The 24,131-nt window shown below is 48.4% G+C and overlaps 1 protein-coding gene across 2 annotated transcripts; it reads left to right on the top strand.

Annotated features, from left to right (window-relative positions):
- The first annotated feature begins 968 nt into the window (after window positions 1-968).
- Window positions 969-22,785, top strand: TEKT3 (tektin 3). Of its 2 annotated transcripts, none has more exons than XM_065852181.2 (10): window positions 969-1,462; window positions 3,089-3,266; window positions 5,544-5,745; window positions 15,137-15,745; window positions 16,299-16,382; window positions 17,006-17,076; window positions 17,854-17,997; window positions 19,556-19,778; window positions 20,493-20,647; window positions 22,409-22,785. In XM_065852181.2, exons 4-10 carry the CDS (start codon window positions 15,167-15,169, stop codon window positions 22,623-22,625), a joined length of 1,473 nt encoding a protein of 490 aa, XP_065708253.2. In that variant the 5' UTR covers window positions 969-1,462; window positions 3,089-3,266; window positions 5,544-5,745; window positions 15,137-15,166; the 3' UTR covers window positions 22,626-22,785. The 2 variants fall into 2 exon arrangements, with proteins under 2 accessions (XP_065708253.2, XP_071672708.1); XM_071816607.1 differs by having other exon boundaries at window positions 5,541-5,745.
- Window positions 22,786-24,131: the final 1,346 nt, after the last annotated feature.

The raw sequence follows: 24,131 nt of genomic DNA, 5'->3' as shown, positions 1-24,131 counted from the left end.
TCAGAATCAATGTCTCCCTTAATGTCAGGATTTCCCAAGTAATGGAAATAGCAGTTCCCAGCCAGCTCTGCTCAGGATGTGGTCTGTGTTAATTATTCATTGGAGGCAGATATAATTGGAGATAACTCAGAGGAAACCTGGGGTAACACCACGGTATTAAAGTCATGTCACATCCCCAGGCTGGCTGGGGACTTGGAGCAGAGGGGGACAGACAGACACCCCTCTGACAGACTGCCATGGTCTGGTGGGAGGCCCAGGGGGTGTCCCAGGCCCTGCAGCTCTGTGTGTGTCCCCAAGACCCAGTGTAACCGCTGCAAAACTCTGTAGAGCCCCAAAGCTCCTCGTGGCTCTTGGCTCTGCCTTGCAGCTGTTAAAGCAATAACGGGGCTGCTGCTGCTGCCAGGAGCCAGAATCAGCTCTTGTTTGCTTTGGTTAGTGAAAATCCTGAAATCCTTACAGCGTATAGAATCATAGAATGTCCTCAGTTGAAAGGGACCCACAACGATCATAGGACAACCCTGAAATTCACACCATGTGCCTGAGGGCGTTGCCGAAATGCTTCTTTAACATTGAATATTCTTGAATATTGAATATTTAGAAGGGCGTGTTATGACAGGACAAGGGGTGATAGTTTTAAACTAAAAGAGGGGAGATTCAGGTTAGACATTATGTCTAAAAGCTGTTTTCTGTCGAAGAAGGTTTTGATGGAAAATATTTTACTAAATCTATTTGAAGCTGATACAAAGTGTTACCAAGAAAGAGGGAGGGAATAAACCCCGTGGCAGCTACCCGGCACATTAAAGGAGATGTCACCCGACTTTCCAGAGCCTCAGGAGGGTGGTCGGGTCGTCCTGGTGCTGGGGCAGCCGCAGGTAAATGTTAAGCTAATAAATAAATCTTCACATAACAGGCAGAATATAACCTTCAAACTGGCATGAAGCTTTCTAAATATCATTTAGCCTGTTTTCTTTAAAGGAAGGAAGGCTCTCAATTCCAGCATTCCAGCCCAAAATAGATGTTTCTAAGAATATCCCATCCCCGTCGTGGGGCAGGATGCTGTCAGGAGGAAAAAGGGTCGGGGGAAACGAGAAGTGTTTTCCCTAAATAGCCAGCCTGGAATTGCAAAGTGATGGGTTTCAACTCTGACCATGGCGATCGCTCCTGGAGCATCCAAGCCTGTTGGGGTGACTTGGAGCTGCCGATGGCCCCTTGGACGGGGACCAGAGCAGCTCAGCAGCTCCGTGGGTTGATGGAGCCGTTCTGTAGGGACCTGCGGTGGATTTGCATTGGTGTCCTCCTCCTGCAGCCGCTGGGGCCCGGGGAGGGTAAAAACCCACAGGGATGCAGCGTGGAGCATGGAGAAGATGCCCCGGCCATGGTCCGTGTGTCCCGGCAGAGAAGTGAATGTGTCCTGTAGAAAAAATGAGGTTGGACGGCGTGACCTACTGAAGTCTCTTCCACTGTGAGTTATCTGTGATTGGTGATACTGAGTGGGAAGGATTTTGTGTATGGTTGTACGTGCTGGGCCAGGGATGACTCTTGTTCCTGTCTCTTTTGGTTTAAAAAGTGCAATGCTGAAGTATCCCAGGTCCTGTGAAATTCAACACGAGCTTGGATGGATGGAGTCTGTAGTTCCACCCCTAGAAAATACAGGTTTGCATCATTTGAAGAGTTTTGACTTTAATATTCCCCTTTTGGGATCACATTTTCTAAGCAAATAAGAGTTTTAGAAAGGAATCTTGGAGCGAGATATGATTTTCTCATATAACCTTACAGTTGCAAGAATTGAGGCTTTAAGAAAGTACTAATTTTCGTGGCACTTCTAATGAAACAATAAAAACTGACAGCACAGGCAGGTCCTTCTGCCCTCGTTTCCTTTCTTTCAGCGCTGGCAGCAGAATTTAAATCTCACAAGTTATAAACACCCCGAGATGCCTAGAGCTTAACATCTCCTGGAGGTGCAATCTGCATCTTTCCAGTTCCTGTATCTCAGTCCTGTTCCCAGTACATCCCTCTCAGAGCTGCGTTTGAAGCTTTTCTCCGTGTCTCATTGATGTTACATTCAAATTGAGCTTTTCCACAGAAGTCAATAACTGGACTCGGGTGATACACAACAATAAATAGTATAATCCCACGTTTTTCCGGGGTGCTTGTCCTCATCCTGGTTTGTGTCTCCATGGTTGTGCAGCTTCCCTTGGCACTCAGTGGACATAAACAGGCAATTTTGGGGGCAGAATCACTCCCTGCCGTGATGGTATGAAATGTATAAGAAAGTGAATGAACTGCCTCTGCTTTTATAGCCCAGCTTTACAACTGAGCTGATTTATGTATTCAGGTGGGTTTGAAAAATGTTGGCCTAAAACCAGGCAAAACCCACTGGGTTTGGCCAATTACTCACTTTATATTTTGTGCCCTTCTCAAATCAAACTCAAGGTGGGTGTAACGAAACCACAAAAACCCAAATCTGAAAGATAGCTCACACGAAACCTTGAGAAGCCCCTAGGAGCCGAGCCTCATACTCTGAAGAGAGAGAAAAATAATAAGGTGGAAAAATGCGAGCTCCACCAGGCTGCAAACCTGAAACCCTTCAGTGCTTGTTTGCAAAAGATCGAGCCAGAGAGCCGAGCTCCTGCCAAAATTTCCGCTGCGGGAAGGGCTGGTCCAGCCCGAGCTGCCTCCTTCCTGCTGCTGGCACACACCGAGAATAAACCCTCCGCAGAGATAAGGGGAAAAAACACTTCCACCGAGATACGGCTTCAAACGCGCCGTGTCCCATCGGTGAGGAGGTCCTGGGACTGCCGCTCTCTGCTCCACACGGGTGCAAAGATCTTGTTTTAGTGACAAAAATGGCTCTTTGGGGCATCTTTGCTCTGGGTGATGCCAGATGGAGTTTGCTGTGCCAAAGGAATATGATGCAGCCAAAGGATTTTGATCCACGTGATGCTCCTGCCCTTGTTTTCAGACCCAGCTGCCAAAGTGTGTTTGGGAAAACAAGGACATGGAAGTACCAGGATGTCTCCTCTTTTTTTTTTTTTTTAATAGTCTCCAGGAAGTCAGTCACTTTTACCTCCATACATCTCCTTTGCAGATCACCCAGAAGATAAAATAACCCCAGGGCCAGAGGATGCGATCAAAGGGAGCAGAGCTGATGACAGCGGAGCAGCCAGGGCACGTAACACCAGGTTTTATCCAGTGATGCCTCCGTCGCACTCAGGAGCCTCTCTGCTCTCCTGAGCTTATGGAAAACATCCTTCCTCTTGCCCCAGGTGGGATAACACGATGCTCATGGTCTCCAGCCTCGCACAAGCCCATCTGCAAGCAGAACCTGCAAAACAACAGATAAATTATTTATTTCCCAGTATTTGTGCCTCTCTTCCTTATATTTTGTCCCCAAAATTGGGCATGAAGGGCTTCTCCACAACAACATATGTGGGCCTGCATTTCTGTGCTGGGTTTTTATAGCTACTTGGCTCAGGATAAACTTGTATTTTATTTTGCTCTAGCCTGAAGTCGCTTCTTAAGGAGCCGCTGCCCACAGCTCCAGCCTTGGCCGTTGTTGAAACCTTCCGCAGGTCTCACTGCACTCCAATGAGCGATGGCCCCATTGGAAGCCCTGAGTTTTGTTACTGGTTTCTCAAGTGTCACTGGTCTCTGTAGGTGCTCCAGCTTCTATAGGTGTGATTGCAGGCAGTAAGGGCAAGTGCATCACAAAATTGTTTCTCAGCAAAGGGTGGGAAAATGCAAATTTCCTGATGTACTTTTCTGGCTTTCATATTTCGTTGCAAATCTCTTTGGGTTTTTATTTGCTTCATCTTTAGCTGGTTTTATCTATTTTCGTTGTTCTTTGGTTGCATCAGGGTGTTTTGCTGACAGCCGAAGGTAGATTGTGTTCCGGTTCTGTCTCACCAGCACCAGGATCCCTCTTGCCCACCCTCATGTTCATTTTTGTGATGAGTTTCTGAGCGTGGGACCTTCCTGTCCAGTTCTTTCTCTCTGAGCACTGTTGGCGATGCTGGGAAAGCCCAGCCTGGCTCTTGGGTCACAGGAAAAGCTGCCCTGGAGTGGAGGTAAAACAGCAAGATGTTCTTGTTAACATCAGTTACTGGTGTCTTGCTACTCAGGGAGACTTGCGTCTCTGTTAGTGGTGCATGGTATCAGGCAAAAAGCATTTATATGCAGGTTTTTTAATATAGGTTAGGAAAAAAAAAATGTTTGAAGTACAGAATGGATGGTGTTTACTGTACAGCCAATCTATGCTGCGTAGGGGACAAGTCCCAGCTTGCACATCCCTGTTTAGCTGGGCAACGGGGATGGAAGGACCTGTGCAGCAGGTACAACGCTGATGGTCCAGCACCAGAACTGTCTGCACGAGGAGCCCGTCGTGATTCACCCGTGGTGTGCAGATCTCTGGCACAGCTTCCCCATCTGCCTTGAGGAGGCACTAGGAGGAAGTGATTTTGGGGTCATTATAGCTGATTGTCTGAAGGAATTTACCCCAGGGATGGGTTTTGCAGAGCTCCCTGTGGCAAAGAAAATCCTTCTGAGCACCCACAGAGCAGCAGAGAGGTGGCTTGTGAGGTGGCAAGTGACAGGAGCAGAGGAAACGGCCTCAAGTTGCGCCAGGGGAGGTTGAGGTTGGATCTGGGGAACAATTTCTTCCCCAAAGGGCTGTGGGGCATTGGAACAGGCTGCCCAGGGCAGTGCTGGAGTCACCATCCCTGGAGGGTTGAACAGATGGAGATGAGGTTCTCAGGCACATGGGGTAGTGCCAGGGGTGGGTTATGGTTGGACTTTATGATCTTGATGGTCATTTCCAACCAAAACGATTCTGTGATTTAAAGGATAACTTAGAGGCTGGCACATCACTTTTGGGGATGCAGGTGAAAATCCCAGCTGTTGACTCAAACCCCAAACCAAAACGGCACTTAGGCGACTTTTTGAGCAAATCTTTATGATGGGTTCAGTGTGCAGAGACCTCAGTGACTTTCACCCTCTTTCCTATTAGCCTGAGCAACATTCATCTCTCCAAAACATACCAGAATTAACCTTTTTTTTTTTTTTCTGAAGGCTGCTCAGGATACAATCAGAAAACACCTTTTGCTTAAACTGCTAGAAAATATTTGCCATTTGCGGGGGAAGAGTCCCATCAATTCAGCCCTGCTTTTCCATTTTCTTTAGCAGGCACCACATACTCCATCTGGCTAAGTGGACCACAGTGTTCCAAGGATAAAAATTACATGTAATATGAGATAAAGTGTCAGGCAAAATATTTATGTAATGAAATCTTAATGATAGTTCTAAAGGTCTGCGGCAGGGCATGGCAGAAAAGAAACGCTCCTCTTGCTGGCTTGTCACCGGGGGCCAGTTGCACAAGGAAAGACACTTGCAGGGGCCGGAAAAAAAAAGGCATTTATTAGGAAACTGGATCTGCAAAAAAATTCTACCAAATGACACCGCGTAATTTACAGGATCTAAAGTGTTTGCAGGTCTCTTAATTATTTGCCAGGTTAACATGGAGATGGTTTCCTTTTGTTTTGAAGTAGTAAACATCCTCTGCAATCCTCAAACCCCAGCGGCTGCTGATGTCTGGAAACCAGAGAGCGACGCTGACCTAAACCCCCCAGGGCCCGAGCGTCACAGGCTGCAGCTGGGACTGGATCCAAATTCATCCCATACTTCACTGGCGGATCCATCCCCGGCATCCCGGCTTGGGCTGGGACAGCATCGGGGACAGTCACAAATGTGGTAAGAAAGCCAAATTTTCTGAAAGGGCGAGATGGTTCAGGTTCAGGCTCCAATTCCAGCCAAGCGAGTTAGGCTGCTTTGTTGTCTTATCCAGCAACTAGATGTAGTCGGAGTATTTCATATCACATATCGAAATGGCTCTTAAATATATGCACTTTATGCTTGTCAGAGCTCTCAGTGGCCAAATCTGATAAAACGAATTTTGTCTGGAGTTAGATAATACCTGGAGTGATACTGAAATGAGGATACTGGAGAGAGAGGCTGAGGGGAGACCTTCTGATCTCTGAACTGTCTGAAAGGAGCTTGGAGCCAGGGGCGGTCGGGCTCTGCTCCCCAGGAACAAGCGCCAGGACCAGAGGAAACGGCTTCAAGTTGTGCCAGGGGAGGTTGAGGTTGGATCTTGGGAACAATTTCTTCCCCAAAGGGCTGTGGGGCATTGGAACAGGCTGCCCAGGGCAGTGCTGGAGTCACCATCCCTGGAGGGGATGAACAGAGAGAGATGAGGTTCTCAGGGACATGGGGCAGTGCCAGGGGTGCGTTATGGTTGGACTTGATGATCCTGAGGGTCTTTTCCAACCAAAATAAATCTGTGATTCTATGAAAGGCCAGTGAGGGCTTGTGCTCACTGCCACAGAGAATAATGTTTATATGACCATGGAAAGAGCACCCTGGCAGTGCTGCAAGGGGAGCTGAAAAGGAGAGGGTTTTTCTCTTTTCTTTTAAGACAAATTTCCATGAAGGCTGTTTTTTTTTTCCAGACAAGCTTTCTGGGCACTTCCACAACGGGACTGCATTCTGCCCTTGCAATTTCCTGAGGAGCAGAAGCTGAGGTCGTTCCTATCGGCTCCACAGACTTTGTGATCCTTTTGCTGTCTGAAATAGTAGCCTGAATATGATGACAGAGGAAAAAAAACACAGCGACTCTCCCCTCCCCTTTCCAACTCAAGCCCTTGCCAAAGCAATAAAAAACTTTAAACAATAGCCAGTCATGACATAAACCAGTCCTTGAGCGGCCTGCCAAAATTCACCTCAAGAAAGTAGGTCCAAAAATAAACACAAACCTATAAAAAGCCCCATGGACTTAAAGACAGTCTTCCCATTGTGCTAATTGCTTTCACATCTGGCTCGGCAATCAGGAGTGTATACGAGCATGGAGAGGCCACCAATAACTCACTTCAGCTAAGCACAAAAGCATGTGCGGAGCATCAATCACGGGAGCCATCTATTTCTACTCAGCAGATCTCAGATGTCGGGGCACAGTTTTGTGTTTAAATTGCACTGAAATAATGGGGCCGGTCGTGTTGTTAATAAACAGCACGTGGTTAAACGCTTTTGCGGGTGGGATATTTCAAGGCAAATATAGAGAAGCTGGTTTCATTTCCCTTTTCCCCCTCCATCAGTTATCGGTCCATGGTGCTGTCAGTCCTGAATGGCTTTTGCCTTGGGAAGAAGTTGGCCCCTGGGGTGGCTGGAAGGTTTGACCTTTGATTAATCAAAGGCTACAGCAAGATGGGACATATGAGGGAAAACTTGCTGGGGACAGTTTCCTAAGGCCTTTTCTGTGTGCTAAGGAGATGATCCCAAAATGTGACCTGGTGTGAACTTGGCTGGAAGAACAAAACCCCCATCAGGCTCCTGGCGGGTTCTGGGGAGGCAGAGCTGTAGTGGGATGCTCCGTGTTCTCTGCTCCGGGCACATGTTCGGGATTTTTTCATGCTGATGTCTAGACCTTTTATATGACTGTGGATCTGTGGGTGTGCACAGGGCTGTCTCCTACTTGCTTGTATGCCTGTTTGTGTAGTTAATTGAATTTCATGGTGTGAGCAACGTCTTTGCTTGTTGGATGCAATTTAAAGCACATCTTCCCCACAGCCTTGGACTTTGCAGTGAGGCCAATATAGAGAGAAAAATCCAAAAGAGAGAAACTTTGTGTTGAAGTGCCTACAGGGAGGCTTTTCCCAAAATCCCCGCTTTTTATTTCCAGTAGTTCCTTGGGCACTGCTGAGACCATCACCAGTAACTTATTACATTTTCTGAGACCACTATTGCTGCGATTACGTGAGTTATCTGTGTCTTAACCTTGTGGATGAGCAGCCTGAGCATCTGTGGTTTGGTGGTTGTGACTCATCACGAGAGCTCAAGGAGGGATTTGTAATGATTTATTCATGCCACATTTATTGTTTGGAAAGCTCAATCAAATGCTACTATGGTTAGACTGAATAATTCAGCTGCCAGTCTACTTTTTGATCTCTTTATTTGTTTCTCTCTTTGTTAAGAGCCGCATGTCTGGAGGTGAAGAGCACCTGAGTCTAGAGACAATTTTTTGTGCTTGATATCTTTGGAAACTCAAACTTCAAGGGTAAATTTTCAGAAGATCCGGCCTTGCTGAAGGACTAAGAGTGTTTTTTGAGGGAGTTCTGGGTCAGTTAGACATCCAGCTCTACGTACCGCCCTGTGCATCTCTTACGGGACACAAAGAAAATGCACCTTCCCTTGCACCATTTGCCTAATCCTAAAAGTACGATAGTTCAGATAATGGCTTCTGGAGAGGCTTATTTCTTCTTACTGATTGTAAAAGAAAGTTGTTTTAGGTTACAATGTCTAAACTTCAGTGAGGTGACTCCCATTCAGCATGGTACCCATGGGCCAAACTGGGGGAAGTGGGCTCCTATAACACATCACATGTAGCTCCTGAGCATCCTGGGATCCAGGATAATTTTGGGTAACAACAGAGGCGAGTCAGTGTAAAATGGCATTCGTGTCATCATTTTGCCAGTGCCTTTGAGAATTTGCCTCCCCTCACTGCAGCCTGCCCTTGTCTGCTTGCAGTTGTGTTTATTGGTAGAAAAATCAGGGTGGAAAAGGAGATGTGAACTTCGTCAGAAAACACAGGTTCTGGGAAAACCATCTCCAACCCCCTCAAGAATGTTAAAAAAAACAAAGGCACATGAATCACATAGATAAGGAATGATTTACTGAGGTAACTGTCACTGATTTGTACAAAATGTTTGAGCTGTTGCTCGTGCCCCTTTCAGGGCAATAGAATATAGACAACACACACGCCACCTTGGAGAAAGGAAAAGGTTTCATAACTCACATTTTTAACAGTTTTTCTGTGAATAGCTCCTCTGTCAGAACTGGGTGCAGGACGGGACTGCACACACTGATGTGCTGACAGCACGAGGGGGTTTCTCAAGCCTTTGCAAACACGTGCAGACAGTCCCGGTTGCATTGCAGCATAAATTGCGGGCTGATTTTTCCCTACCTTGTGCTATATTTACTCCGGTACAGGCTCATGGACATCTCAGAGGTCACCGCACCTTAAACCAGGGCAAGGGAGCGGAGTCAGGTCCTGCTGGGGCAACCTGTTGGTGGACTGCATTTTTGCATCCATTTATGACTCAAATGAGCTGGAACTAACCACAAATTTGAATTTGGCATTGCCAAATTTGGTGGTAAATTATTGTCCCAGGTTGCCCGGAGAGGTGGTGGATGCCCCATCCCTGGAGACATCCCAGGCCAGGCTGGACAAGGCTCTGAGCAACCTGAGCTGGTGAAGATGTCCCTGCTCATGGCAGCGGTGGCACTGGGGGAGCTGGGAAAGTCCCTTCAATCCAAACCATTCTGTGATTCTATAGGTGGATATTTTCCCTGCTGGGACTCAGCTGTCCATCTGCAGAGCGCAGAGATGTGCCTGCAGCAGACTGAGGAGGTGGATTTTTGATGAAGTCCTACCAGCAGGATGGTGGCACTTTCAGGTGCTGCATGGGGCTGTGGAGGAAGCAGCACTTGAGCTTCTCCAACCATGGAAAAAGGACACAAGCCCTTTGAGGGGCTGTTGGCAGAGGAAGGGGGAGCCCCAGCTGGTGTCCAGTGGCTGTCCATGTCTAAAACTGGTTCTTTCTCCTTGCCAACCTGCTCAACCTCCTCTTCTTCTCCTCTGGGTTGGGTGTCCAACCCCCCAGCCCTTCTCCTGCTAGTCCCAGCCTCTGGTATGGCACTGGGGGCTCAGTGATGGCCATAACCTTCTTTTTCCACTGGTCATATGCAGAGATAAAAGCAGCCCAGGATTCACCTCCAGCATCCTTGGCCCTCTGTGTTTTATGGTCAACTCATAATTTTCACCAGGACGTGGGAAACCCAGTAAAACTCTGGAAAGTCTCGTGTTTCCTGGCCAGACGGAACCAGCTGCAGGACTTTGCCCATGGCTGTAGCCGCACATGCAGCTCGTCTCTAAAAACCATCCTTGGTTTAATAAATAGCTAAAATCTTCAAGCTTATGCAAGCGTGGCCCATGAGAATGCTTGTCCTTCAGCGTGACAGCATGAGATGCACACACATGGTTTAATTTTTTTTAATGCTCCATGAATTAATGTGACTTTTGAAAATTATTCTGCTGTTGAGTAGACAATTGATCCCTTTCAGGCAGGTATGGTGTTTATAGGACAGGGAGGAATATTCAAAAGCGATGTAAAAGTGGGACCTGGCAATGTTATGGGTACATGTAGACTCATGACGGATGCTATAAAAGATCTGGATCTGGGTATTTTCAGAAGGGCAGCTTATGAGGCAGCGTAATGCTGTATTAATAGACAGTGAGAATGTAGAGCTGTGACAGAAAGATTGACAGGTTTTGGCAGTAGATTTTGTACTTAGGTATCTAAATGTACCCCTTGAAATTCCAATTTGGTCAACTAGACAAACCTGGGCCAACATGCTGAAAATTGGCACCTCTGCTTGACATCAGCCTCATGTTTTCATCCTTGTTTTTCTGTTTTGATTCCGAGCTAAAATGGTTGAGTCTCGGACAAACTATGTTCTCACGTGTCCATCAAAACTGGATATGCCCCACCAGAACCAGGACTGGTAGTTTCATAATTTTAGTGAATTTGCTGCTGTTGCAGTTGCAGTCACAATTAAGGGACACAGTTTAATTGCTTGAATAAATGGAGCTGATGTGAGTAGTATATACAATTTGGTGTGGTACCCAGAGCATGGGGGATCTGAGCACCACTTACTGTGAGCAGCTGATAACTTCTTGCTTGAGAGTCACTTAGTTTGTGAATTTGACTGTTTTACCTGTGCCAATTCTCCTCATCTTCGTAGCTTTTAGGTACATTTATTAGCCCTTTGCTTGAAAAACCACTCCAGAGGCTATGGCGGGACCAAACTTCATCCACTTTTATGTCCCTCTGCATCGTGGTCCTTCCCCAGAATGTCCTGGTCTGTCTCCTTTGCAGAATGCCCATGGGCCATTTACAATATTATCTAATTATTATTGCTTAATTTAGCCAATACTTCAAAAGCCGTGTGGTTGCCTACAACAGTTAGTGGTGTCCCTCATTGTGCAGTGATTCATCTGAACAAAATTAGCTCCGGGCAGGGAGTGGGAGCGTGAGTTGACGGAGGATCTGAGCAGGGCTGCTCTGAGGGTGTCTGTGTGTCCTGCCGCAGAAATTATTTATTAAAATATTATTTGGTTTAGCTATATTTTATCTGGTTTAGCTATAGAAAAGCAACTTGTGAAGGGAACCTTTTATTTCAGTTTGATTAAGTTGATTCTTCACCCGGCTAAAGCAAAGACGTGTGTTTAAAGTGAAATTGAAGTGTGCTAAGCTTTGTATACATGAAACAGTTTGAGTTATTTTTTATGTCAGATCTTTGGCGGCGGAGCCCAGCTCCGTGCGTGTGGGTGCACGGAAAGCGGGAGCGGTGGGCCAGGGTGTCACGGCGCTCACGAGATGCTATAAAACATTTGGGTACGATCTCAGGTCTAGTAACTGGGAAAATTAGAGGAAACTGGAAAAGGCTGTGAGAAAACAGATGTATCAGCCTGAGCATTTGATGAGCCATCCATGTAGCTCACAGTTAAGCTAAAGCAGTAAAATGAAGCAAAGGAAAAATGTTTCCTCTGGATAACGTGGGACACAGAGGTGCTCCCAGCAAATCTGGTGGGTGCTTTCAAAAGTTGGAAAGAAACCCCCTTGGGTTAACAGGGGCAGCTGTGCTACCACCATGGGCTCCTCCTGTTTCAGTGCCTTTTCTCAGGCTAAAGCCTGAGATAACCAGGGAAGGGCCCTCCCCCAGCAAACGCTCCCCCTGTCACGGGGGACTGGTGCTGCGTGAGGCTGTGCTGGGGCTCCTGGGGACACTGTGCATCTCCTCACCATGCCAGCACCCCTGCCCTGGTGTGACGCTCCTCCCCAGAGAGGCCACCACTTGGCCATAGGCCGGCCTGGGAGCACCAGTGCTGGCATTGTGTTGCCCAGCGTGGACACTGGTTTGCCTGTCAGAAGCACTGGTTTCCCCATGCGTGGCACTAAAATGCCCAAGGGCTGCACTGAGGATTGCCCAGGGGTGGGATCACGTTCCCCAGAGAAGGCACTAAGTTGCCAAGAGGCTGCACCGGGTTGTCTGGGGTGGCCCTGGGCTGCCCGCCAAGGGGGGCATTGAGATGCCCACCAAGGGCACCAGGTTGCCTAATAGCTGCACCAAGTGAGAATCACAGAATTTGGGTTGAAGGGATCTTCCCAGCACCCCCAGTGCCACCCCTGCCATGAGCAGGGACATCTTCACCAGCTCAGGTTGCTCAGAGCCCCGTCCAGCCTGGCCTGGGATGTCTCCAGGGATGGTTCATCCGCCACCTCTCTGGCCAACCTGGGCCAGGCTCTCACCACCCTCAGGGGCAACAATTTCTTCCTCATGTCCAGCCTGAATCTCCCTCTTTTGGTTTAAAACCATCACCCCTTGTCCTGTCCCAACAGGCCCTGCTCAGAAGTCTGTCCCCATCTTTCTTTTCAGCCCTATTTCAGCACTGAAATTTGCCCAGTGAGGGCAGCGGGTTGTGCAGGCCAGGAACTAGGGAAGCCACATGAAGGTATTTGCTTGCCCAAGGGTGTCACTGGGTTGCCCATGGAGAGCACTGAGCTGCATCATGTTGCCATAGCACCTGCAGGGAGCTACTTGGGCAGAACCCCGTCACTGAGCAACCTGTGCCCGTGACAACGCTCCCTGGTCCTGTGTCACTGCCTGCAGGTGCTACAGTGCCTGGCACAGCTGCCACCAAGCCCAAAAGCACAGCGGTGAGTATCAGCCCCCCCAGGCACCCCCAAAACCCCAGAGCGTACCCCACACCCAGGCATCCTAGGGTGAGCGTGTGCCTTAACTGGGAGAGGAGGACTGAAAAAGCAGGTATCTCTCCCAATCCCCCACAATGTCTCTTATGTCATCCAGATTTCCCCCAAACTAGGTGGTCAGTGACTCCTGGTATGTGGTAGAAAGTGTCACCCCGGGATGACACTGGTATAAATAAGCAGCTGGGAGCTCAGGAAAGTGCATTTATCCCTAACAGGGACAAAAGGGCTGAAGCGACTGGCTTGTGGGAACCGGCACACACAGTGGTTTTTGTTGGACCTGAGCACAGACATTTCGTCCTGGGTTCTGCCAAACTGGCTCAGAGGGTCGTGTTTATGAAAGTTCTTTTTTATTATTATTTTTTTTTGCTAAATATGAGGGTGTGATTTTCCTGCTGCCCGTCCCACACACTCGGTTCCCCCAGTGCTGCTGCTCCCAAGTCAGGTACTGGGGCAGCCTGTGCCAGCACAGCCAAAATTGGGCAAGGCTTGAAAATACAGCATTCAAAGTTCAATCGTTTCCCAGCTGCAGGCTGTGCACTTTTCCCCTCTGACTCATCCTTATTTTTTTCCATTTTGCCTGAGCTAATGGACCTGTGATTCTCCTGTATTTGCCGTTCACTTATTTAATAGCTGCATTTTGAGACACTGTTCACCTGAATGCATGAATATAGGCACCAGTGATGTAAACAGTCTCTTAAATCACCTGTCCCTGTAGCTAGATGTTGGAAAATGTGCGATTTAATGAGTCGTGTTGTCTGCTCATCACCTGGTGTGAACGGGCACGGCTCCAGGAAAGTCAATATACTGTGGGCATCTGTCATGTCATCCGTCTATTGCCTTTTAAGCTTTCCAGGAGGGAACTGTGACTCCTTGGTCCTGCCCTTGTGTGGAGAGAGGCGTTCCTTGTTGTGACTGAAATAAAAGAAACTTCCTTTCCCAATGGTTTTTATGATTTAAAAACTAAGCCGGCCTCTCTGAGCTCACCTGCACATGCAAATTGATCAGGGTAGCCCAGGAGAAGCAATTAAACTTCTATTCACCTGATTGCTTGTGTGGATGCTTTGTTCTAGGATAAAAGTGAGTTTATTTCATGTGAACATCCCCTTTTTAAAGGAAGAAAGTTGATTTTGTGCTGTAATGAATGTGATTTAGCACATGCTTTGTGTCAAACCCTGCTCCCATCCAGGGATCTTATTGTATTCCACCAGTGTCCTCATGTCCCCTGGGGCTGTGGGCCAGGCTGGGAGCAGTGGGGACAGTATGGTGTCAGGGGAGGAATGGCCACAGGGGCTTGTTCTGCCAATGGGTGACACCTGTAACCACACAAGAGCTTCATATCGAGCACAAGATACCCTCCTGAGGGTTTGTCCTCAGATTAGCTGTGTTAGGTACATCTGGTGGCCCTCTGCATTATATTTCTGATAACAGTTGATCGATAACGTCAATCTGGAAAGAGCAAGAGCACTCACAGTGCCTTATGCAGTTACTGGTGGCAAAATCTTCCCATGTGGCCATTCCTCCCAGGGTTACTACAAGGCTGGTGTTTATAAGCCACTATAAAAAGATTTTGTGAGATATCTCCTTTCAAAACACATTTATTTTACATCAAATAAGCCACAGACATTTTTCTTCCTTTGCAAGTCAAGAGGTGGCTGTTCTTTTGAGGCTGAAATAAAGGGGGGGGGTTCAAATTGGATGTAGTCCTGCAAAGCTCAGCTCACCAACAGACTCCTCACTAAAGCATTTGATGCAAGTGAAGATAGACCTGATGAGGATGGAATCCCTCACCCAAAAATCAGGCTGGATTGGTAGCAGCTGTGTGTCCAAAGCTATCAGGGCTGGTAATGGAACTCTTAAACAGAAAATTACATCTGGGGTACTATAAGATCAGCAGATACACCAGCCAAAAGAAACAAACGAACAGCAGAGAATCAGCAACTAGAGTTTCACTGGATTGACAGAATGAAGGAAAATGAAGGCGTAATATCTGTCATTCTCCTTAGCAGCCATGATTTGTTTTTCTCCGCATTTCAAGACCTTACACTAGATACTAACGACAAAGTCAAATCCTTTTATACACAAATGCTTGGGATGCTGTCAGGAGGGATTTGCTTTCAAGAGTTCTGGGCTTGCACAGCACAGTGTGGGTGCCGCGTGTGTCGCTGTCTGTGTTAGAAGTTGCACGTGTTGCTGTAAGAAGCAACACAAGTGCAGGAGCTCCCTGAGCAAGGTTGTCTTCTGCTTCCTTTGTGCAGGACACATTCCTGAAATAGCAGTGTTCCAAAATGGAGCTGGTCGGCTCTCCCTTATCATCGACATTTGCCCATCCCAGATCAACACCTTCCAAGTTCCTGCCTGCCATCAGCACCATGGCTTCAAGCTACAAGAACCGCTTTCCTTACTACCCCTTGCCTCAGAGCTTCAGCCTTCCCTGGATGCCCAAATCTTACTATAAAACAGCTGCCATCAACCCAACTTTAGCTCCCTTCTCCAAGAGCTCCCAGGGGCAACCCCCCAGCAAGATGCTTCCTTTCGTTTCCAACAGAAACACCCTCTTTACCCGGTACACCCCCGATGACTGGTACAGGTCCAACCTGACCAACTACAAAGACTCGGAGACTTCCCGACGCAATGCAGAATGTCTGAGAGTCGATACCACCCGCTTGATTCAGGATAAATATCAGCAGACAAAGAAAACCCAAGGAGAAAGCACCAAAAACCTGGGAGAACGTGTCAATTATATTGAATTTTGGAAATCGGAGCTCCGCCATGAGCTGGATGAGATGATCGGGGAGACCAACGCGCTCACCGACGTCAAGAAACGACTGGAAAGAGCCTTGGCCGAGACGGAGGCCCCGCTCCAGGTAAGACCATGTACAGGGGGCTGCAAACTGAACCCTCCTGCTGGAACATCTGCAGCTGTTCAAACGTCTCATTAAGTTTCATTGCAGCTCCGTAACGTCTAAAAAGTTTTTATTAAGAGACCATTACTTAAGTTAGTAATAAACAAACCCCTTGCCATCTGCTGCATCCCCTATCGGCGCATGCTGAGCGCATCGGAACAGTATTTGCTTAACCAAATATTTTTATAAGCGGTATATCCAAAATCCACGTTTGGGAGACAAAAGCCTGCGTCTTACTACAAGGCTCTGGCAGGGTCAGCGTCAAGGCTGACACAGGTCCCTGCGTTCAGCTGTGGTCACACCAGGGATACGTGTGCTCCCTCATGTTCATTTAATGCTGATGCTGCAACTCGGCTGCTCGTTGTCGGCTAAATTAGCTGCCAAGGGCACTTTTCCCCCCTGCTGTCATCTCCGTGCCCACCTATAACTTGTTTTCTTACATGACTTGAGATGGGGACTGTCCCTATAGGGAACGCTGTCCCTGGAGCCAGCACTGATGGCATGTCCCCAACAGGTCGCTCAGGAGTGCTTGCTTCACCGGGAGAAGAGGATGGGCGTCGATTTAGTCCACGACGAGGTGGAGAAACAGCTCTTCACAGTAAGTTTGGCAGCTCAGATCATGTGTTAAAATTATTTTTACCTAAGCTGCCCTAAACAGGTTTTGCAGCATTGTTCCCTAACTGGCTTTTCAGTGCTGGTGAGGTGTGAAACTCTTCAAACCCCCAAAACCTGCTGGGCTGGGGATGTTGTTCCCCCAGTAGCAGCACGTCCATGTGGTGTGGGTGAGACTTGCCCTAAGAGAGGAAGGAATAGCTGAACATCAGCTGTGACTTTGTGTAGCATATCATAGAAACATCGAATCATTTTGATTGGAAAAGATCCTCAAGATCAAGTCCAGCCGTTAACCCACCCCTGGCACTAACCCTTGTCCCTGAGAACCTCATCATTTTGGAGCACTAATCACCTGCTTCCAGTAGCTGGGGCTTCACAAACGCGATGGATTTGTGGTGGAGTCAAGAGAGCTGAGAGCTCGATCAGACTCAGCTGCAGAAGTGTGCTGGGGTTGGGGGCACCTTCTCCCCTCCCTGCCTGTTTGCTTTGGGCAGAAGGACAGGCAGGCGAGTTCTGGCTGTGTGCAGGGTTGGAGAGGTCTGAGGGGACACGTGTGACCAGAACTGTTGAGTGTGGACATTGACGGGGTTGTACTTTGCCTTTGCCCAGGAAGTCGATGTCATCAGGTCCTGCCAGGAGAGGATGCAGCGGTACCTGGACAGGGCGAAAGCCCAGCTGGCGTAAGGAGGAGCTGCTTGTCTCTCGCTGCAGGGCTGACGTGCATTTGCAGCTGGAATCAAAGACCCACAGAATGGTTTGGGTTGGAAGGGACCTTCCCAGCTCCCCCAGTGCCACCGCTGCCATGAGCAGGGACATCTTCACCAGCTCAGGTTGCTCAGAGCCCCGTCCAGCCTGGCCTGGGATGTCTCCAGGGATGGTTCAGCCACCACCTCTCTGGCCAACCTGGGCCAGGTTCTCACCACCCTCAGGGCCAACAACTCCTTCCTCATGTCCAGCCTGAATCTCCCTCTTTTGGTTTAAAACCGTCACCCCTTGTCCTGTCACAATGGGCCCTGCTCAAAAGTCTGTCCTCATCTTTTCTACAAGCCCCTTTTAAGCCCATAAAGGCCGTAATAAGGTCTCCCTGGAGCTTCTCTTCTCCAGCTGAACCCCCCAACTCTCTCAGCCTGTCCTCCCAGCAGAGCTGTTCCAGCCTCGGATCATTCCTGTGGCTCCTCTGGCCCCTCTCCAGCAGGTCCATGTGTGTCCTGTGCTGAGGACCCAGAGCTGGACCAGCACTGCAGGGGGGGCCTCACCAGAGCAGTGTGACCCCCCACCAGACCCTGACCTCTACCCACACCCCACATGCATAAAACCCATGCAGGCTCCATGGGAAGTGGGCAGCGATGCTCATGGGAACACATCACTGCCCAGCTGGGAGCTGCAGGGATGTGCGATGAGGAGGGAACCGTCCCACCCGCATGTCCCCAGTGACAGCTGCTTTCTGTGTGTTGAAGGTCCAACAGGGCGGCCCAGCACGAGGTGGAGAAGGACCTGGCTAACAAGCAGACGGCCCACCGCATCGATAACAAGTGCCACCACCTGAGGAACAGCTCCGACGGCATCAGCTACTACCGAGGGGTGGAGCGGTTTGATGCCACGTGAGTGCACGCCGGGATGCTTGGTGCCTCTCCCTGGCAGGAGCTCGTTGTCCCAGCCTTCTCTAAAGGCACGTGTCTGCATGGCACGTCCAGCCCGCCTGGAGACACCCACCTTGGAAGGGCCATTTCTCTCTGCTTGCCAGAAAGGGAGCACAACCCTCTGCTTCCAACTGGATGCCTGACATCCAGAGAGCAAGAGCGAGTCCCACTTAGTTAAACATTATATACGGTTTCAGAGATCAGCCTGTAAATGGATTCAGTTCAGCACCTCTGCACAGCTCATTAAGTTTATGCATATTTTCAAAGATGTGTCAGTGCTTGCCTGAGTGCTCTTCATTGACGTAAGGTCTGGGGGGTTCGCCCCAGCGTGGAGAGGGCCTGGCAGGGAGCCAAAATGACACAGAAGATAAAGAAAGGGAGCATGGTCCTGGGATAGAGTTCAGCTGCTTTTGGGTGCCCAGGATTTAGCTTTGGCTCTGCAGTAAATGAATGGTGACCTAAACCAGCACTCGCAGGGATGTGCCCAAAGTGGCAAAGGGCGGAGGGAATAAATCAGATGCATGCAGTTTATGGGGTGCATAGATTGATTCAGTTTTTCTAATGTAAGAATAATTATTCACAGTAGAGCTCAGACATATTTAGACAGGCAAACGAATTGCAAAGGACTGACGCTAAAATTAGGAGGGGGGTAAAATGTGCCGAGGATCAGCATGTTTTAAATGGAGCTTATGTGGTATTTAAGGCTTTTGTTGACCTTGTTCTGGACTATTGCACAGGCATGAACTTCATCCTGAATGCACACACAGGGAATCAAACATTATCGAATGCTCATTCATTTGAGTATGAAAGTAGGATAAGTTATGAGCAAAACAAATTGACTGCAATCTGTGCCTTGTCGTGAGGCTGTGAATCACTTGGCACTTAAATGCTTCCAACATGTAAATATGGGGTCTGATTAAAATCTCCGTTTTTCTGGGGAAATCTTTTGTTTGTCTGAGCTTTCCTAAGTATTACAGTTGTCTTCATGAACATGTCACCATTTGATAAGCGTTATTGACCAAATGGTGTCCAGATGTTTCACTTCCATGTGGTCAAATTAAGAGCATAGGATTCAGAATCACAGAATCACAGAACAGTTTGGGTTCAACCAAGGGACCTTCCCAGCTCCCCCAGTGCCACCCCTGCCATGAGCAGGGACATCTTCACCAGCTCAGGTTGCTCAGAGCCCCATCCAGCCTGGCCTGGGATGTCTCCAGGGATGGTTCATCCACCACCTCTCTGGCCAACCTGGGCCAGGCTCTCACCACCCTTAGGGCCAACAATTCCTTCCTCATGTCCAGCCTGAATCTCCTTCATTTAATTTAAAACCATCATCCTTTGTCCTATTGCAACAGGCCCTGCTAAAAACTCTCTGCCCATTTTTCTTTATCGGCCCCTTTTAAGTACAGAAAGGCTGCCTTTAGTCTACGTTTAAGCCACGCTAATCCTGGCAGGGTTCATACACCTCCAGCTTCAGCAGCATGGGCTTATCGGGAGCCTCTCCTTTCCCCCCCTGCAGAATTTCGGTGCCGGAGTCATGGGCGAAGTTCACAGATGACAACATCCTCCGCTCCCAGAGCGAACGGGCGGCCTCGGCCAAGCTGCGGGATGACATCGAGAACCTGCTGGTGGTGACGGCCAACGAGATGTGGCGCCAGTTCAACACAGTGAACGTCGCCTTTACCAACCGCATCGCCGAGACAGCCGATGCCAAGAACAAGCTTCAGACCCACCTGGCTAAGGTAGTTATAGAGCCTACCTGAAAGGAGGTTGTGGCATGGAGGGTGTTGATCTCTTCTCCTAAGGAACAAGCGATGGAATGAGAGGAAATGGCCTCAAGTTGCGCCAGGGGAGGTTGAGGTTGGATCTTGGGAACAATTTCTTCCCCAAAGGGCTGTGGGGCATTGGAACAGGCTGCCCAGGGCAGTGCGGGAGTCACCATCCCTGGAGGGGTTGGACAGAGGTGGAGATGAGGTTCTGAGAGACATGGGGCAGTGCCAGGGATCGGTTAACAGTTGGACTCGATGATCTTGAGGATCTTTTCCAACCAAAATGAATCTGTGATTTGTTAACCGAGTGCAGCCTGGGCTTGCAGCATTGCAGGCAGATGCCACATCCTGCAATGAGGATCCATTAAAAACCTTTCCTCTGTTAGTTGCTATTGATGGATGACTAGTTCCTGCAAGCAGTAATTTTGGGAAGCTGGTAATTCAAAAGATCCATCGCTGCTCCCAAACCTCCTCTGATGTGACAGCAACAGCAAAGAGAAGCTTTTCCCTGAAGAGAAATTGCTGCTGGATCTATGCCTCAATGTGTGGCTGAGTGACAGTGGTCTGAGCCCAGGCTCTGCTTATCGAACTTGTTTTTTTCTTCAGACAGACAGGAAAACAGGGAAATTATGTAGTCACTTTAGTATGTATTTTTTAATTTATGCATGTGTTTCTATTTCACACCAGACACTGAAGGAAATCTTCGAGATGGAGATGAACATAGAAGCCCTCCGAAAAGCCATTAGGGACAAAGGGCCTCCATTAAAGGTGGCTCAGACTCGACTGGATGAGCGGACACGGAGACCAGATGTGGAGCTGTGCCGGGACCCTCCCCAGATCCGGTAAGGCAGCAGTGCAGGGTCTGCGGGGCCCTTGAGGAGTCACTGGTGGTGGCACTTGGGAGCATCATTGGATGCTAAATAGTCCCCTAAATAGTCCTTCCATAAGTGCAGTCGTAATCAAAAGTAATGAGCAGGTATTGCAGTCTTTGGGTGCTGGGAGAGCTCTGCACCCATGGAAGTTGCTCTGCCCCTTGAGCAGCTGGATTTTTCCTGCTTGGGTAAACCTCATTCTCCCTCCTACCTGCTTCCCGGTGGCTGGATGTGCTCAGTTTTGAAGGATAAGTTCTTTAATCTTGTGTTGGGAGCACATAGCACCTTACTTTTGGGTAACTGCAAGAAAGGGAGAAGTAGTAAGGGCTGTTGTCCTCTCCCCTGGGGACACTGAAGATCCTTTTGAGGACACAGTGAGTTCTTTGGGATGGGAGAAGCAGGCTGAGTACCCTGCACCCCAAATCTCACACCTTCTCCAGGGAGCCCTCTGGGCATGACTCCACGTGAAGCCTTGTAAAAGCAATTTAAATCCAGCCCCAGAGCCTGTTTAGCATCTCACATGCTGATTTTTTTTCCATCCTCCACTTGTTCCACATTCACTTTTAGCCTCTCCCAGCTGTCCTGTTTTGCTGTGTGTGCACCCCTGGGTGTGAGGAGGAGCCCTCTGCACAGGCAGCTCCAGGAGTGTGAACAAAAAACCCCACAAAACCGAGCAGGAACAGGAATGCACAGCTGCTTGTCCCTCTTCTTAGTGGCACAAGGTGCTCCGGGAGACACAGCTACCCTTTGCCAAAGCCTGAGAGCAAATTTAACCCTGCCTCCCTGCTGAGGTCTGGGTGAGCTCTGCCTTAGGCTTTCCCATGCATCTGCCAAAAACGGGGGGTCCAAGTTAGTCTGAGCATGCTGGAGGGGGAAATCCTGTGCCTCAAGGGTGCTGGAAAGCTCCCCGCATCACGGATGGAGTGAGAGGGATGCACTTTGTTCATAAGTGAAAAGCAACGATATGCTTTAGTGATATAAAACAGTGGGGCAACAAAGTTCAGTGATAAATGTGACAGTGGTTTAACAAGACTAGATGGCAAGGTACACTTGGTTATTTACTTCATAGAAGACCCTCCCCTTGAGTCATGAGGTTCAGAGAAGACACCTTTGTCTTCTAAACTCCTTCTCAGACTTCTCTAAGTGCTGGATCCAGACTTAGTCTCAGACTTGGTCAATGGTTTATGTCTAAAGGATTATATATGCACAATCAAGCCTTTAGATCACTTAGCTAAGATTTCAAAGTTTAGTATGCTGTTACTTACCAAGAATCTGATGTGATGAGGAATCTCTCAGCCTTGAGGAGTAACCTTGAGAGGTGTCCCTGCTCAGGGAGATCCTGTTTTACACCCCGCTGCCGTGCAGGAGAGCTCAGCCGGCTCTGGGCTGTCACTGTTTATGGAGTACGATGATTGACTCATAGTCATATTTGCATACTGTGCAAATGTTGGTTTCTTCCAAATTTGGTTTGAGTTGGAGATTGCCCAGCACTGTGGTTTGGTGGGTGCTTTGCCATAAATTACCACTTGGCTATTGTGTTGTTATCGGTCTCCCCCAAATGCACTTTGAGCCAGATGCATCCATCACAACCAGACACATCCATCACCACCACCACAGGTCGTTATCGCTTGAGCAGAGTTATGAGAAAAGGCCAAATTGGGGCAGGGGGGGAACACACCACCCCGCCCCCATGAGGGGGCTCTTAATATGGGGATTTTTGCTTTTTTCCAGCCTTGTCAACGAGGTCCATGAGCTTGATGAGACGATCCAGGGCCATCAGCAGCGGCTGAGAGACGCTGAGGACATGTTGCAAATGCTGGTTCATGCCAAATCAATTTTGGAGCATGACCTGGCCGTCAAAGCCAACTCGCTCTTCATTGACCAGGAGAAGTGCATGGGGATGCGCAAGACCTTTCCCAGCACCACCCGGCTGGTGGGTTATGTTTAGGCTGGGCTTAGCCGAACTCAGGCTATCTGTTGCAGGAGGTATTTGCAGTTTTGCTAGGATATGTTCCCATTTTTGCTAAGATACTTTGAAAACACATGATTAGACTTTCACTTCCTGATGAAAAGCGTGAGTAGAAATTAAATGATCACTTTGTGCATTACATGGTGTACCAGGGGTTTTTTTCCCTTTGGTTTTGCTCTTTCTTTTGCTCTTTCACAGTGTGCCAGAAAGTAGCTGAAAATCTCCTGTATGCGACTAAGAGTAAATTCATCCATGGGGATTCATTCCTACTCTTTCAGTCTGTGATTTTAGGAGAAAAATTGTTGAGTCTTCCTCCTTTGGAGTCTGTCTGATGTGGAGAAAGCACAAGGGGAAGTAAAGCTCGTTGTCAGAGTAATTAGCTGTTGACATCCTAATGTATTTTTAATGGTGCAGCAGCAGAAACACAAACTATCCCGTCAAGCGTTGCAGTATGTTCTGTTCCTGAATATAAAAACCTGCATTTTAAGCTGATTTTATTCTAAAGATAATTTTCTTGCTTTTGAAAAATTTCGAATGTCCTCTAAAATGTCGGTGCTGAGGTCTTCAAATGAGGGCGTACTTTCAACAGGCTAGTTGAAGAAAACTCTGTGGTTTTAATGCTGGTGAGTGGATTGGTTCCTAATTTAGCCTCTTGCATGTAGTTTGTGGAAGCACCAAAGCAATTTTAAGGTTAAGAAATGAGCCAGTTCTTAAGTCAGGCACCCTGACTGCCATGGCACCTGCTCTCTTGCTGTAGATCAGACTTACTTTACCAAGTATTTGAGCTTTCAGAGGGATAAATCGTTATTCAATCTGAGGTTTAGTGTGAAAGTCACTTTGCAAATCGTCTCCTTAGACTCACATGTCACTTTGATACTCTTGAACTTTTAACCTAAGCGGAGTTGAGCACAGCTTAAAGCCTGTAGGCACCAACAAATCCCAAAGGAGCAGAAGCTCAAGTTCCTTCATCTCCCTTGGGAATCCAGCACATGGACCTCAAGGCCCAGCGTGGGGGTTCTCAGGAGCCAAAAGCATCTTTTCTGGTCCTGCATCCCCAGATGACCCATCCCGCAGGTCCAGGTTTGCGCTCTCTGCAGCTCTTGGTGGTGGTTGCTCCGCTCTCCCCTCTCAGCATCTTGGCACCATCTCTTTTCACATCAGCAGCCCTATGCAGGAAGCAACTGGCTTTTTAACCGTTTTCTTTAATAACGCTTTTTCTCCTGGAGACTAAAAATACGTTTCCTCTACTTTGTGCATAACTTGGAGCCAGAAACTGCCCTTTCTAAAGAGAAGATAGGAAAATAACCAGGAAAAACTGTCCAACTCATCACACCTTCCCTTTCTCCACTTATCTCCCTCCCCAAAACAACCCAATGCTGCACTCACAGGGACTCCAGTTTCTGTTCACATCCTCTCTCACCTTCGTGCTACTTTGTGCTGTTACTCCCCATGCTCCTTTACCAAACACCCCCACAAACCCTGGGG

This window comes from Patagioenas fasciata, chromosome 18, assembly GCF_037038585.1.
Source record: "Patagioenas fasciata isolate bPatFas1 chromosome 18, bPatFas1.hap1, whole genome shotgun sequence".
Classification (NCBI taxonomy): domain Eukaryota; kingdom Metazoa; phylum Chordata; class Aves; order Columbiformes; family Columbidae; genus Patagioenas; species Patagioenas fasciata.
The sequence above is the reverse complement of the archived record's forward strand: the minus strand, read 5'-3'. Positions and strand labels throughout refer to the sequence as shown.

Excerpts from the sequence above, each read along its gene's own strand:
- TEKT3 (XM_065852181.2), top strand. The coding sequence starts at position 15,167 with ATGGAGCTGGTCGGCTCTCCCTTATCATCGACATTTGCCCATCCCAGA. Across the intron at positions 15,746-16,298 it reads AGACGGAGGCCCCGCTCCAG|GTCGCTCAGGAGTGCTTGCT; the intron begins GTAAGACCATGT and ends TGTCCCCAACAG. Across the intron at positions 17,998-19,555 it reads GTGGAGCGGTTTGATGCCAC|AATTTCGGTGCCGGAGTCAT; the intron begins GTGAGTGCACGC and ends CCCCCCCTGCAG.